Raw genomic sequence first — 16,507 nt, forward strand, 5'->3', positions numbered from 1 at the left:
TAAAGAGACTGCGGAACGCAGGCTTATAGGTTAATATTAAGAAATATAAATTTAAGGTAAAGCGTACAAAGTACCTTGGGTTTATTATTACTATAGAAGGAATTAAAGTTAATTTTAAAAAGGTTAAAACAATCTATAACTAGAAACCCCCTTATACTATAAAAGGGATCTAGTCCTTCCTTAGTTTTTATAACTTCTACTATTAGTTTATCCGTAACTATAGAGTTATAATAAAGCCTCTTATACGACTTACCCAGAAAGATACGCCTTTTATCTTTAATAATGACTGTATAGAGGCCTTTAGAGAGTTAAAAGATCGGCTTATCTCTTTTTTAATCCTTTATTATTATAACCTAGACCTTAAATTAATGCTAAAAACGGACGCTTCCGACAAAGTTATAGCGGGAATTCTATTACAGCTACATCCGGACGGCGAATAGTACCCTATCGCTTTCTTTTTAAAGATAATAAACCTAGCCGAGTATAACTACAAAGTACATAATAAAGAAATGCTAGCTATTATTTAATTGCTGTCTTAATAGCGCGCGGAGCTTAAAGGCACGAACTCTTAGATTAAGGTTTATACTAATTATAAAGCCTTAAAGTATTTTATAATAATAAAGTAGCTTACCAGTTAATAGGCTTAATAGGCTAAAATACTCTCTTAATTCTTCTTTACGATTATATACCGCCCTAGTAGGCAAAACTCCTAGGCTAATGCCCTAACCCAAAGAGAACAGGATATAGGCCCCTAGGATAAGCTAAAGGCTTAATATTAGATACGCGCCCTCCTCTATCCCAAATAGCTCAACCTACGTATTATTAAGGAACTAAGCTCCGACTAGAACGAGCTAGCACCTATAGAAGGAGAGTTCTTAGACGAACTAATAGGATTAATCAACTACATTCTAACCGCGAACCGTACGGCCGAATCCCTAAAGGCCCTCCGCGACTAAGCCCTAAAAGGTAACCCTAATTTGGAAATAGAAGGACTGCTTTTATACTAAGAACAGCTTATAGTTCTAGATGTTAATAACCTACGGACAGAGCTAATCCGTAAATCCCACTATTAAGTCTTAACGGCGTACTCTAGTTAAAATAAGACCCACTAACTACTAGCGCCCTATTACTATTAGTGAGGACTTCTGTCTAATATAGAATGATTTATTAGAAACTACCACGCCTATAAACGCGCGGATGCCCCTAGGGATCAAACTCCTAGGTAGTTACGACTATTGCTAATACTAGAACGCCCTTGGCAATATATTATAATAGACTTTAAGTTGTTTTCAAAGGACGCCTATGGCCACGACGCGGCCTTTATAGTAATTAACCGACTATATAAGTAATCCGTCTCCCTCCCTTGTTTTAAGACTATAACTGCGAAGGATATAGCTCGCCTCTACGTTAATAATATCTACCGATTCTACGGCGCTTTTAAATTAATTGTCTTTAACTGTGGTCCCTAGTTTATATCGGATTTCTAAAATAAATTCTGCCGTATCCTTAGGATTAAGATTAAGCTCTCTATTATATTCTACCCTTAGACTAACGGCTAAACCGAGATTATAAACTAGTACCTTAACTAGCAACTACGTCCCTTTATAAACTACTATTAGGATAACTGGTTGGAATTACTGCCTATAATGGACTACGCACAGCTTACGCTCCCCTATAATAGTATAGGGATATCGCCATTTAAACTACTTAACGGGTACGCACTACGAACGTCCTTTAATTGGAATAGGCCTACTGAACCTATAACGGCTCGCGAACGCCTTAGCTATAAAGAGGCCTAGGCATTTACTAAGAAAATGCACAGGGCCTAGGAGACTGCTTAAATGATTATAAAAAAGGCGTAAGAGAAGAAAGAGGCCGACGTGAATTAGTATTGTCGCAAAGTAGACTTCTAAGTAGGAAATAAGGTATGGGTGTTAATAAAGAACTGGAAAACCTAGAGGCTGAGCCGTAAGTTAAACCACTAAATAGCTGGTCTATATAAGATTTTAGAGAAGGTAGGATACTCCTTTAAGGTCGAACTACTAGATTTAATAAAGATCTACCTTATTTTCTCCCTAAACCGATTATAAAAGGTTGCGAACGACCTATTACCTAAATAGTACAACGATCTCCTACCGCCAATTTAGATTATAGAGGATAAGGAATAGGAAGTTAAAGAGATCCTAGTAGTTAAAAAGGTCCGTAGTATCTTAAAATACTATGCAAGCTAGGTTGGCCACGATAAGGACATAAAATGGTATCCTATATCTGATTTTAAGTACTCCCCCTATAAACTACGGGACTTCTACCTAGCCCACCTAGACCTCCCCGGACTACTAAGCAAATTAGATAACTAGATTAAATGCTAGGAAGAAGGGTTAGATAATTATAATAATCTAGACAACAATAAGGAATTTAGACAACGCCTAAGGGCAGGCTTTTTTAAGAGGGGGGGGTGATGTGATGGTGCTAGGGCGCGTCACCTGCTATATTTAACTAATTAGGATTTTCTATCCCCGGGATGGAAAATCGCTATTGGCTCGCTTACTACTAGCGCCTTAGCGGCCCTCGCAACATGTCTACCTGCTGCCCCTAAACGATTCTTCTTCTTCTTCTTCTTCTCCTTAGCTTAGTATCTTTACTAGATAGCAATCCACAAGCTTCGGTTCAGAGGCATTTATACAAGCCGTTACACCTACTAAGGTTATAAGATGGGTAAGTTTAAAGAACCCCTAAGTTAAATTTATAGAAAAGGAGTAATTATAAGAAGAAATTAATATAGCATTATAGGCCTTAAGAACGTTAGTAAGGCTTTTAAGGTAGACTTCTTCTTACTATAAGGATATTAGGTAATATGCTAGGCTTTAAGGTAATAGTATACTTACAGCAGCGATTTTGGTAATAATTTTAATAGTATTATTATAGTATTCGCTTATGCCCTACTTTATAATATCCGTTAAACTAGTATTAAAAAATAAAACCTTTAAATTTTTAAGAAAGTACGCTAATTAAAGTTCTTTAATCGCACCCGCGGATATTACAGTTGGTATTTTACTATTTGGCGGACCATTACTGGCTATATCTATAGTCTCGGAATAAAGGGGTGCCGTAGTAGCAAAGCTTTCTAGAGCAATAGAAGAAATATAAAGAAGAGTATTAATATCTATAAAGAGGTATATAGTTGCGGTTCTATAAAGTGTAACTTATAATTCTAAAACATACTAAATTTACAGCATATATAGTAGAAGATCCCCTTAATATATCTAAATATATTACCCACTATGTTTTTAATTTCGGGTTACCTAAGCAGTTATTTATAGTAGTGGCCCTATTTTTAAAACCCTTAAACTACTTTAAGCGGCTTAGTAAGTGCATCGCCTTAATACGCTAGTTAATAGGAGTAACAGCCTAGTTTAAATTGTGTTTAATAAGCACTTTATTACTTATTACTTTATCGTTAACTATTTTATTAGTTTACTACCTAATTCTATTACTATTTTAAACCAACGCCGTAATAATTAGCAAAGACTATATACAGGATATTTTTAATTTACAATTCTATAAGTAGGCCGAGTAGCTTAAAGCCTTTAAATTAAACTCCTATTATAATATTACGGAGTTCTAATAGGCTTTTGTTTATAAATAGGGTTAACTACTATTAATTAGATTAGGCTAACTAGTTAATAGGTTTAACTAGTAAACGGGCTAACTAGTTAATAAGTTTAACCGGTAAACGGGCTTACTAGTTAATAGGTTTAACTAGTTAATAGGTTTAACCAGTAAATAGGCTAACTAGTAAATAGGCTAACTAGTAAATAGGTTTAACTAGTAAATAGGCTTAGTAGTTATTAATCGCTAGGGGTAATATAAGCAAATATTATAGAATACGGCAGCGTACTAGTAAAATACGGTATAATATAGCAGAATGCGGCAATATATAGCAATATAGCAGAATGCGGCAATATATAGCAATATAGCAGGTAATGTGCCCTAGTACCGTTACAGAATATATATAATTAAAGCAATCCTAAAATATAATATAAATAGATAATTTTTTAAGAAAAGATATAAATCCTTATAAACTCTAATAGATTAGAAAATAGGTATAGAATATTTATAATACTCTTTCTTTAATAGGTTCTACAAAACTCTAAGCATTTCTTAAAGCATAAATAGTAAACTATACGAGATTTAACGCTTTGGCTTGCTTAAGAAACGGATATAATATAAGTTCTTTAGGTCCGGTATCTGTTATTATAGATAAGAACTTTATAGCTTCCTTAAACCAGTAGCTCGGGTCTTTTATACTAAGATTTCTGCTTAGCTCGTATCTTTTCCCTATAAGACTTATTAAAATACCGCCTAGCGCTATAATATTAGCTTTCCCTACCACCTCTTTATCACTTAATTGGCACTATTAAAGTTTAGCTATATCTTAATAGTTAATAATAAGTTAATACTAATATAAGGTCACTTACCAATTTTTATAGTTCCCTTAAAGATATTAATATATTACGATATTTAAACTCTATATAGGTTAAGCCCTAAAAAGCAAGGTATAATATACCGTTAAGGCACTATACTAGTTATTCTATAATCTATATAGCAGATTTCTATGCCACTTACCTAACCGGTAATAGCCGCTAGCTATACCTTACTTAGGGGCATATTACAACTAATGCAGTAATTAAGAGATATGGCAGTATGCTTAGAAATTATATAAAACGCACGTTTAAATTTAAAAACTTCGGAAATATAGACTAAGTTTTTATAATTTAGCCTAGATATAAGCTCTATCTAATCTTTAGTTATAGAGAAGCTCCCTATAATAAATTAATCTATTATATTCTATTTATATATAATGGCAACGGAGTAACCTAGTTTAACTTAGTAAACTTTCTTATAAGTTAGCTATAGAGACCCGTCTAGAATTTTTATAGGCTTTTTATTATTGCCCTTTAAGGCATTTTATTTTAGTGGAAGATAAAAATCTAAAAGTCCTAACTCTTTACTGCCTTTTATTATTATACGCGTATATTTCGCACTTTTGTCTACCGCTTAAGGTCCTTATAGAGAGCTAGGGTAATAGGGCCTCTTTAAGTTTAAAGGTACGCGGTATCCATTACTACCTAGAAAGATTGTATTACGCTTTAATATTCTAAGTATTAAGCTCATATTAGGATAGTAAAAGAGAAATTATATAAACTTTCTTTAATTAAGGCGGATAGAAGGCATAAATAAATATTACGCAAATTTAAAGCGATTAGAGTAGGTAAAAGTAGATATTACTAAAAAAAACCTATATAGGCGCGGAAACGGGACCTAAGGGGCCTAGGGGACCAAAAACTAGCCTTACGCAATAACCGGCTGGAAAACTAATCTACTAGTATTTAAAAATGTCTTAACTTATACTTTAGACAGCTATAACTTTCCTAATTAATAGTAATATACGGTAAAGCGAAGCCGGCAATTATAAGAGAGCTATATCTAAAGAAAAGGCCTTAAAGTTTAGCGGAAAGGCCCGTGTTATACTTAAAGTACTTTATTTTTCTCCTAAGCGTATAAGAGATATTAATAGAGAGAATATAGAAAGACTTAAAAAGATATTTAAAGAGGAGGGATGCCTACGTAAGGAGCTACTAGAACATTACGTACCTATTATAATTAATATTAGGGAACTTAACCAAGCTATTAAGTATAGTAATAGTAATACAACCCTAAACACACTATTAGATAATCTAGGAGAGCTACTACCTTTACTTAAATTCCCCCCTAATACGCGCATTAAATATCTTAATAGTAAATATTATATCTAGGCTGTAAAGGAATATACAACGCTAAATTCTATAGAAAAATTGTAAATTGTAAACTTATATCTAAAAGGTACGCGAAGAGACCGTTACCCTTCTAGGCTATTATTAATGCAATTCTAGATTTAAGCGCGGCGGTAAAAAGAGCACTAGCGGAGAAATATTTAAATTCAATAAATTTTTTAGATAGAATAATCTATCGCAATATTAAAGAGTATACGTCCTTAGGCGATAAGTTTGCAGAGCTTTAATAGTAGGCTCGCCTTACTAAGTGCAAGAAAGATATTCTAAAATAATTTCTTAAGCATGCTTTCTGCGCTTACTTTAACAGTCTCCTTATTATCTATAGCCTCTAAATCGCCTTTAATATTAAGACGCTATATAAAATAATGGCCATAAAGGTTAATAAAGTAAGTAATTAATAACAGCTTCTTAGCTAGAAATCTCTAATATTTAGCAGCTAGCGATAAATTATATCTAGTTAATCTTAACTGCTTAGGACAAAATCCTAAGTAGGAATAATAAAATAATAAGCTTAATAGACACAGAAATAGTAGAGTAAGTTTAACTAAGGGCGCTAGGTATATCTAAGAACAACTTAAATCTACTTATATAATTAATACGGGAGGGATAAATATTTTAAGAAGTTTAGGATAAGAGATAGTAAGAGGAAATATTAAGGAATTTAGGTACTATTCTATATCTAATACCTATAATTTACTCCTTCTAGCAAGATCTTAAATATATTAAAGGTCCCGCTTTAATTATATAAAGACTTTTTATAGAGCCTAAGAGACGCTCTAAATACTCTATTTATAAGGCAGCAGAGTATACCTATTTTAGAGTTAACTAAACGGATAGTTAGGTCACCCTCTAAATTAATAAATCCTCTTTTAAATTATATACGGGAGACTATATAAGTTAAATCGAATTCGGATATTAATATCTATACTATTACGCTATATAATATATCTTAAATATAGTACTAAAACCTGCTAAGAAAAAGGATAGGTAAAAAACGCCACAGCTAAGGAAACCTAATCCCCGGTTATAGTATAGTATTAGCAAATTAGCCTATAGCTTAGGGTTTAAGTTATTAGAAATTTATAGGTTGCGGCTAATAAATATAGATAATAAAATTGCCCGTAATACTTTGCTAACGGCTAGGGATTACAAATATTATTAATACCCTAATGGCATTAAAGACCTAACTAAGTAGATATATAAAATATTTAAAACTGCTACTAAAATAGAAAACACAACTTCTAACCCTTTATTAGTAGTAGATAGGCTAGGAGAGAATATCCTACAGCAATATAGGCAGCTCTTTAAGAAAACCTATAATAATAACTAGTAGTTCCTATTTCTAGAATATATAAATAAGATTAACAAAGATACGGGGAATAGGGTTATATACTTTTTTATTAAAAAGTCTATTTATAATACTTTCTTTAGAATTAGCACTATCAGCTTACTATATAATTATTTAGCGCCCACTCTAGGGATTAATCAGTCTTTAGGTAAAGACGTTACTATAGATAGTTAGACAACGCCTATAGAGGGGCAGATATTAATAACTGCTTAAAATAGCGTAGAAAATGGCCTAGACTAAGACAATATTATAGATAATCCAACGTTTATAAAGGGTTAGACCTCAATAGACGGCTTAGGCCAAGATACTACTATAAATAATTTAATAATGCCTATAGCAGGGCAGACAAATACTGTTTAAAGTAGCGCAAAAAATGGCCTAGACTAAGAAACTGCTATAAATAATCCGATAATGTCTACAGAGGATCGGACCTTAATAGTTAATACCTAAAGCAGCGCAGTAAATAGGGTAGGCGAATATTAAACCGGTCTAAAACAAATCCAGAGGTATCCTATTATAGTAGCCTAGCCTAAAATATATTAATAGGTATTTTCGGAACTAACCCTTAATAACTATAGTAATAAAGCTAATATCCGCTAGGAAAGCTAAGCTATCCCTAAACAGTACGTTTTAATCTTACTCTAGGAAAATGGTTATTAGAAGGAAGTAGAGGAGCTTTACACCTATAACCAAATTAAGGCAATTTTAATGAATTATATATAGTTAAATAGAGGTTTTTATCCCTATAATAGGAACGGACGGGGTTTATACCTAAAAGAAGCTTTTAATGCTACAGTAAACGATATTAGCCGCACTATTTAGCTTATACGCCTAGAGGATCGACCCTCTATTTTCCCAATTTAGTACTAAACATAATTTACTTTAGGGGTAAATATCTATATAATAAACATTAAGCTTAGCAGTGCAATTTAAGATTAAAATGCTAGCTATAAGTAGACTAAGATCTATAAGACATATATATAGCTATAAGACCACTAGAATATAACGGTCCTTCTACTATTTAGTAATTAATAGAGATAATTTAAGATTTCTAGGTACCCCTTCGCGCCTTTATATAGGGCGTAGATAATTTACTATTTCCTTTATCTATAATATATAAGAATTTAACAATATAGTAAAACTTATTAAAGAGATATTTTCGTTGCAGCCTATACTCCAGCCTACTATAATAAAATCGACGCTAATAGTGCGTATTATGCTCGAGTATCTATTATATAGTCCTTTTATAGTAGGATATTATCCCTACTCTACTAGCACGAAATCCCGCGAAACTACTCCTACTTAAGTATTAGGTTTAGATAGTACTATAAGGCTAGGACAGTATACTAAAGCTCCTAAAATATAGTTCTAGAGTTTAGGAGTTATTAAATTATTATACACTAGTATATTTACCCGCGTACTAGTAAGGGTAGTAAAGCATAGAGAGCTGTAACTTACCCTTCCTACTCCTTTCCTAAATTTTAGGGCGTTACGCTCTTTTTAAGTATCTAGAGTCTATATAGGTTCTAAGAGTCGATACTTATAACCTTCTAAGCGCAGAAGCATAGACAAAATGTTATTAAATCTGCGATAGAACGTAAGTATCTATAGTATAAATATATATAGATCCTTACCCGCTACTAGCCTCTCTATAGCTAGTAAAGGGCTAGATCTAGCCCCGCTAATAAATCTATTAATCTACAGGCCACGTAAAACTGCTTTAGCTTCTACTATAAGTCTTTATATAACTGCAGTATCCTAGAATATAGAACTAAGGAATATATCTAAATTGTCATAGTATTTCCTGCCAATGTCCCCTTTATCCCTTTTTAATCTATCCTAAGCGCCAATATCTAGAGCACAAGTATATTTGATTATATTAGACCATATTTCTCCTATAGTTATTATGCTTTTAGAAGAATATATTACCTCTCTAAAATGCCTACTAGTTATTGTAGTAATTTAGGATTAAGTGCGAGAAATTAATATTAGTGGCTATAGGGATATAGGTCTCGTTGGTAAGCAAAGATAGTAAATAAGAATAATTAATAGTAAAGGTAGGAGCGGGTATAGCTTTAGACTAATAGTTAATCTATTATCTCTTAAAATTCTTACAAGGTGCCCGAAAACTAGTGCCCTCTACTATAAATAAACTTATTTCCTTTAGCTATTTATAGATATAAGGGCCAAGAATTAGGCCCCTTATAAACTATAGGCATAGAACTCCTCTATAGCACTAAATAAGGCTTATTAATAGCTTCGCTACTACTAAATATCTATAATAAGCGCACCAGTTAGTATTTCCTTAGTCGTCTAATATATTTAATCTTAATATATTCCTAGATACCTTTTTTTTTTTTTTTTTTTATATCTATTGTATTATACTACGTACAATACTACGCATGCAGCCTTTAGGCTATAGCGCTATAGTTCTATATATATAAATCCTTCCTAGGCAGCTTAACATGTACTAGTAGCTAAGTAGACACTCCGGCCCGTTTTTAAATACTAGGGGAGTCCTAGCCTATTGGTGTTTTGTCCTAATATTTTGCTTACTATAGTCCAGTTTATACTAAGAAAATCACATAAAAATCCTGGCTCTTTTATCTATTTCTGCCGTATTCTGCCGTTCCTAGAGTAGAAAAAGCGCTCTAAAAGGTAGATTTTTAACGTAGTTTTATATATAAGAATAAGAGAAACCATATAGCTTACTAGCTTAAAAGTAGCTACCAATTACCCCCATACGACTGTTTAATTCTGTACCCTATTCCTTCTCCTTACTAAAGAAATAGGTAGGGAATTAGTAATTAGTAGGTACTCTCCCCAAAAGTAACCTACTAATCCTAGATTTACGCTTTAGAAAACGGGTATTTTATAAGGGCGAACCTTGTTACGTAAACCCACTCCCATAGGAAAATTTTTACGAGGTTGTCTTATATAGGGTATAAACACCAATTCGCCTATACACCTTATATTTAACATGCTAAAGTAACACGGGCCAGCCCCCTTCCCCTATCCCCTACTATAGCTACCCTAGCAGTGCATCGTCTGCGGTACGCCTGCGGTGCGCCTNCGGTACGCCTNCGGTCCTCTATAGTTTAATTACCTATAGCGCGACAGCCGTGGACCGGTTGTAGTAGAGGTCGTCTACTTTACAGCAGACTGGTTATAGAGGAGGTCGTCTGCCCTACAGCAGACTGGTTATAGAGGAGGTCGTCTGCCCTGCGGCAGACGGGTTGTAGAAGAGGTCGTCTGCCCTACAGCAGACGGGTTATAGAGGAGGTCGTCTGCCCTGCAGCAGACGGGTTATAGTGGAGGTCGTCTGCCATGCAGCAGACGGTTGTAGTGGAGGTCGTCTGCCCTGCAGCAGACGGGTTGTAGTGGAGTCGTCTGCCATGCAGCAGACGGGTTGTAGTGGAGGTCGTCTGCCCTGCAGCAGACGGGTTATAGTGGAGGTGTCGTCTGCCCTGCGGCAGACGGGTTATAGAGGAGGTCGTCTGCCCTGCGGCAGACTGGTTGTAGTGGAGGTTGTCTGCCCTGCGGCAGACGGGTTGTAGAGGAGGTCGTCTGCCCTGCGGCAGACTGGTTGTAAGGGAGGTCGTCTGCCCTGCGGCAGACTGGTTGTAGTGGAGGTCGTCTGCTCTGTGGCAGACCGGTTGTGGTGGAATCGTTGGTTGTGGTGGCTAGCGTCGTGGTGACGTGTCTTTAGGGGGTATACAACCGGCGGCGCCCTTGCGACGACGGACGGAGGAGCAAAGGGGAGGCGACGGACGGAGGAGCTTTCCTAGATACCTAAAAGCCCTAGATCGCGATAAGGAATATATACCTTATAAAGTACCTACAATACAAATACTATATATAGTAATGTTAGTTAGAGTAAACGACGTTTTAACCTAAGATAATATACGTGCTACATTTTGGCCCTAGCTTACACTTATAGGATTTATTATATTCCCTAGTATATTTACCTCTCTCTAAAATTCCAAGAGTCTTAATAATAGTTAAAGTAGAAAATTGGTACAATATATAGTTAAAAATGTGCCGCTTCTGCCCTTTACTAGCGTTTACTGTCTTTTTAAAATAGTTAAAACTCTCTAAATAGGGTGGAAATGGCGGAAGAATTAAATTTGGCTAAATTTACGGATATACTTATAAGTTATTACAATTATAGTAAGGGAGAGTATTAACTAGTTAAATAAAGGCCTAGTATATTTTAACCGTTTATCGGCTTAGTTATAACACTTATTAATATCTATACTGCGTAAGGAGGGCACTAGTCCGTAATAGCTAAAATTATAATTAGAATAGTTAGTTTATATATAGGCCTATCCCTATTAACTTACGCGTAAAACTAGCGAAAGCTAGATAAGATTAAAATATAGTATAATAAAGAGATGGCTAAGCCTAAAAGCATAGAAACAGTTTAATAAAGAACTATATTAAGCAAACGTAAGCTATTTAAAGCGACTCACTGTTTAGATATTTTATTTGTTAGAAATTCGTATCGCTAATTTCTAAATATATATATATATATACTATTCCTTATTAACTAACGAATTTTTTACTAAGGGTCTAAGGCTTATAGTTATAGCTTTAGTAATAACTAAATATTTTAAGAATTAATTTTTATCCTTTTCTATAAGCTACGTCCTAACTATAATAGTAATAATATATTTGCTTAATATAATAGATTATTTAAGTATTTATATATTAGGGCTATAGATTATTCGCCAAGATTGCTAAGCTTATTTACTATATAATTAGCAAAACTTTATTTAATTAATCCGTAAAGCACTAACTTAGACCTATAATCGTCAAAAGCGAGTATTGTATTAAGATCTCGCTATAAAGCGCTGGAAAAATATACAAGTCTATACCGTCCTCTTAAAGTCTCCTTAGTAACTTCTTTTTAGTTTACCTAGGGTTTTAATACGTACCGCCTCAATATATTTAAACTTTAAGTAGCTAAACTCCTCCTGCTATAACGTTAGCCAGACGGTTTATCTAATATCCTTATACTAGCCATTAAACTACTTACCTTAGTAAAGCCTGTTAAACATATTACACAGTAACTCTATTCCGTCCTCCGCGGCGATACTATTATCTTCTTTAAACTTTTGCTTACCTAAGACTTTAGTACTAACGTTCTCTATTAAGCGGTCAATAACAGTATTTAAGGACCCCTTTAGTATTACCTCCTATGCCAGATATATCTATATTAGCCTGTAAGTTTCTCTCTATTTTATATAAGTAGCTTACCGCATTAAGAGCAAAAGTAGCCATTAATTCCCCATACTCTTCTTCTAATATAAAACTCTCTACTATTAGTAAAGTAAATAGGAGTAAAGTTTAGGCTTTCCTTCATTTATTAACCACTCTAACTATTAGTCTAGAATTTCGAGCAGTCTATACGCTTTAAGTCCGCCTAAATGTCATAAATTAGAATATCGAGTTGCTCTATATTATTTTTTAGTATACTCCCTACTTAAAATGGGTTACTTAATAGCTAATAAATATTTAGGAAGGAGGCCTCTTACCAAATATTTAGGCTAAACGGTATCTCTAGGCCGAGTTCTTTAACAAGCTTTATACTCAGTTTATACCGTCTACTTAGCTATATATTAATACGCTTCCTTTATAACTGTCTGCTCCTCTCTACAATACTAATATCTGTTAAGTTACTAGTTCTACTAGGTTCTTCTCCTATAGTTAGTCTCCCCACGCTTCTAATCCACTTCCTAGGTCACTTAGTTTTTACCTATAAACTTTACATTCTATCTAGTACGTAAATTAATGCGCCCCTATGGTCTACTAGCTTATTCTTCTTAATACGGACTATAGCTCGCGCTAGTTTAACCTGCCCACTATACTACTCCTAAGCTCCCATATATTCTAGCATATTAATATTATAACCCTTTATATCTTAGACTAGCACGCGTATCTATTACTATCTTTAGGGCTTACCCTATATTTATCCTATATTCCTAGAGAGCTATAAGGGCCCTCTAGCTACATCTTATATACTGCCGTTTGTATTACTATACTCTAGGATTTTATAGGCGAGAGATTAAGTAGCCTTAAGGGCTTTCTCCTATAGCCTGCGTATAAGCCGACAAAACTAGGCCGATTAAAGGTAAGATCTCCTAAACGAGATACACTTTTAATAAATGGCCCTTTACGTACCTTAGGCTAAGCCTATATTCCGACTATTATATCTAAGGTGACCTTAGTAATAAATATTCCATAACTCGGATTGCTAGAGTATCTTAAAGTAAGTGCTTAATAAATACAGGAATTAAAGGTTAACTACTAATAGTAAAACCATAGTAGTGGTAGGAATAGTGAGAAAGTATCTATATATGCTAGCGGGCGTTCCGGCATCCTAGGATATTAAAACAATTACGCCGCTATATAGTAACTAAAGCCTATAGGATGGCAAACCCGGCGGCATCACACAACCGTTTTAGAGACGTTAACTATTACATAGTTAAAAGAGATAAGAAATATAAAATACGGATATTAAAGGTTACTTAACTAGTAGCGGTGTATATAGTCTTAATCTCTATATTGGCTTGCATAACTGCCCAATTACTAGGGTTATAAGTCTAACACGCGTCCTACCAGAGGCTATCCCTTTAGGGACTTTTGATATACTTTAGCACCCTATTACCTACGATATAACGCAACAGGTTATATATTTACTTAAGCCGTAAATCCGGCTTAAGGGCTCTACTCTCTTAGTATCTCCGCACACTACTAAGTAACGAGATTTAAAGGGATTGCGATAACCTTATTTCTTTACTTTTAAGTTAAACCACAAAACCATTCTAATTCTCTTTACGTATAAAAATTAGATCCCGCCGATAATAGGTACTAAGTAAGCAAAACAGAATATACTCTAAAGGTACCTGTAAGCAAAGATTAAACGCATAAACCCTAATAGGAGAATAAAGCAAACACGCAGAAGAATAAGCAATTAAAGAAAACTAAAGGAGCCCGGATAAAATAACTATACTAATTTAAACTCCCTTATCTATCTACCCTTATATTAAAAGCTAGTCTATAATAAGTAAGCGGATTATAGGCAGCCCTAAAACCCTAGCTATAAGCGCGCTACGCATTTAGTAATTTTGCAATTATTGCTTTAAGACATAAAAGTCGTTCTTTAATAGTAGATCCTCCTATAGCTGGATTAGTAGCCTATAGAGGAGGTTAATGGTTATTATCTAGTAGGGGAGTTAGGTAGGAAGGCGGAGAAGTTAGGTTTATTAGGTTAATAGGTAGTAGCGCAGTATAGCCAGTTAGTAGAGGAGCGTAGGGAGGTAGAGGAGTTTCGTTAATAGGCTAAGGAGCTCCTATAGCTCCTATATTTGCGGTTCCAGTAGTGGCTCCTATATTTATAGTTCCAGTAGTGGTTCTAAAGGCCCCACATCTACGTCTTAGTCTTATAGCTCTTTACCGCGTTTTTAAAGAAACAAAATCTATAAGGGGAATTCTAGATGCCGCGTATAGCCCTTCTAATAAACTTTTAACCTAAGGACAATTATGGTAGCCCTCTAGCGTGCTTTTAGCGTACTAATATACTCTAGGCTCGTCCGTAAATACTAGCTTTAAATATTACATTAGCGCGTTTAAATACCCTCTAGCTAGAGGAGTGCTATAACGTCTAAAAACGCTTCGGCCTATAATCAGTATCTACTCTTTTCCTTTGGTTTTTAGGAGGTTAATACTAGCGTTAGCTAAGATAAATAGCTCCTCCCCTCGATCTTATATTGCCTCTATATAGGCGTTAACTACTACCTCCCCTTCTATAAGATATAATACAACTAGTTTATAATCTAAGAACCTCCCTTAAGGAGCGGGAGTCTATAGAAGTACTTAATATCCGTTATTAAATAGTCTATAGCTTACCATCTCTTTTTTAACCCTATTATTATAAACCCATCCTTTACGCGGATACAGTATAGGTCCGGCAGTTAGTATTACGCTATTTAAGGTTTAATTTCCGCCTGTATTATTAGCTGCTCCTATACTTAGAATTCCGCCTAGATTATTACTAGCTCCTAGAGGAGTTCCGCCTATATTATTATTAGCTCCTATAGGAGGAGTTCCGCCTATATTACTACCAGCTTCTATAGAAGGAGGAGTTCTGCCTATATTATTAACTCCTATAGGAGGAGGAGTTCCGCCTACATTACTATTAGCTCCTAAAAGAGGATTTCTGCCTACATTATTATTAGCTCCTAAAGGAGGATTTCCGCCTATATTACTATTAGCTCCTATAGGAGGAGGAGTTCCGCCTACGTTACTATTAGCTTCTATAGGAGGAGGATTTCCGCCTATATTACTATTAGCTCCTATAGGAGGAGTTCCGCCTATATTATTATTGGCCCCTATAGAAGGAGGAGTTCCGCCTATATTACTATTAGCTCCTAGAGGAGGATTTCCGCCTATATTATTATTAGCTCCTAGAGGAGGAGTTCCGCCTACATTATTAGTAGCTCCTTAAGGAGGCTAATTTCCGCCTATATTATCGCCTAGCCAATTCCAATTAGGCGGAGATTTAAACTATAGGCTAACTTTACGCTAGTATCCGTAAGTTAGGACTAAAAGGCTATACTTTAAATACCTAGCCATTAACCCACTAAGTGGAATATAGTCTTAGTATAACCCATAGTTATAAGGTAAGACTACTATTTAAGCTCTCTGCGTTAGTATATCTTTATATATAAGGCATTCTATTCTATCCCTAATAAAATCCTAGCCTCTATTTAGGAAACGAGTCTAAAATCTAGCAATCTAGGTAGGATAGGCTGGATATCCGTTATTAAGGCCGCCGCGCTAAATATAGTCCTAGTATATAATATAGCTATAGCGCATATATCTATTTTATATATCAATAGGCTAACTATTCTTAACCTTATTCTTTATAACCTAATAATAAAAGCTATATTAGGAAAAGTCACTACTAAATCCTATTAGTTCTACTAAATAAAACACTTATTTTAACATATCCTCTAAAAGTTATAATAGAAGCTTATTCTAATCTTCTTTTAGTACTTCTTCCCACCTTATATAGACCTTCTATAGAGGGCCAACTCGTAGGGGAGGCGAAGTAAAAGATATATTAGGCTTAGTAGCTTCTCTAGGGCTTAGTAGTTAAGATTGGGTTTTAGATTGCTATAAAGGTAAGAAAGGTAAAGAAGTAGCGTTTTTACTAGAGGATTCCCCCTATAGCCTTAATAAGGAGAAAGAAGATTTACTAGGCTCTAATAGCTATTATAAGTCCTTAGGCGTAGTAGCTGCAGTAGTAGAAACGGAAGTA

At 34.7% G+C, this 16,507-nt stretch overlaps 1 protein-coding gene across 1 annotated transcript; it reads right to left on the reverse strand.

Annotated features, from left to right (window-relative positions):
* Positions 1–15,180: 15,180 nt before the first annotated feature.
* K441DRAFT_565039 (uncharacterized protein) lies at positions 15,181–15,633 on the reverse strand (the record flags this gene model as incomplete). The annotated part of the gene is made up of 1 exon (XM_067643680.1): positions 15,181–15,633. A coding segment is annotated over one exon (453 nt), but the record flags the coding sequence as incomplete, so codon positions are not given.
* Positions 15,634–16,507: the final 874 nt, after the last annotated feature.

This window comes from Cenococcum geophilum, assembly GCF_001692895.1.
Source record: "Cenococcum geophilum 1.58 unplaced genomic scaffold K441scaffold_26, whole genome shotgun sequence".
In the NCBI taxonomy this organism is placed as follows: Eukaryota; Fungi; Ascomycota; class Dothideomycetes; order Gloniales; family Gloniaceae; genus Cenococcum; species Cenococcum geophilum.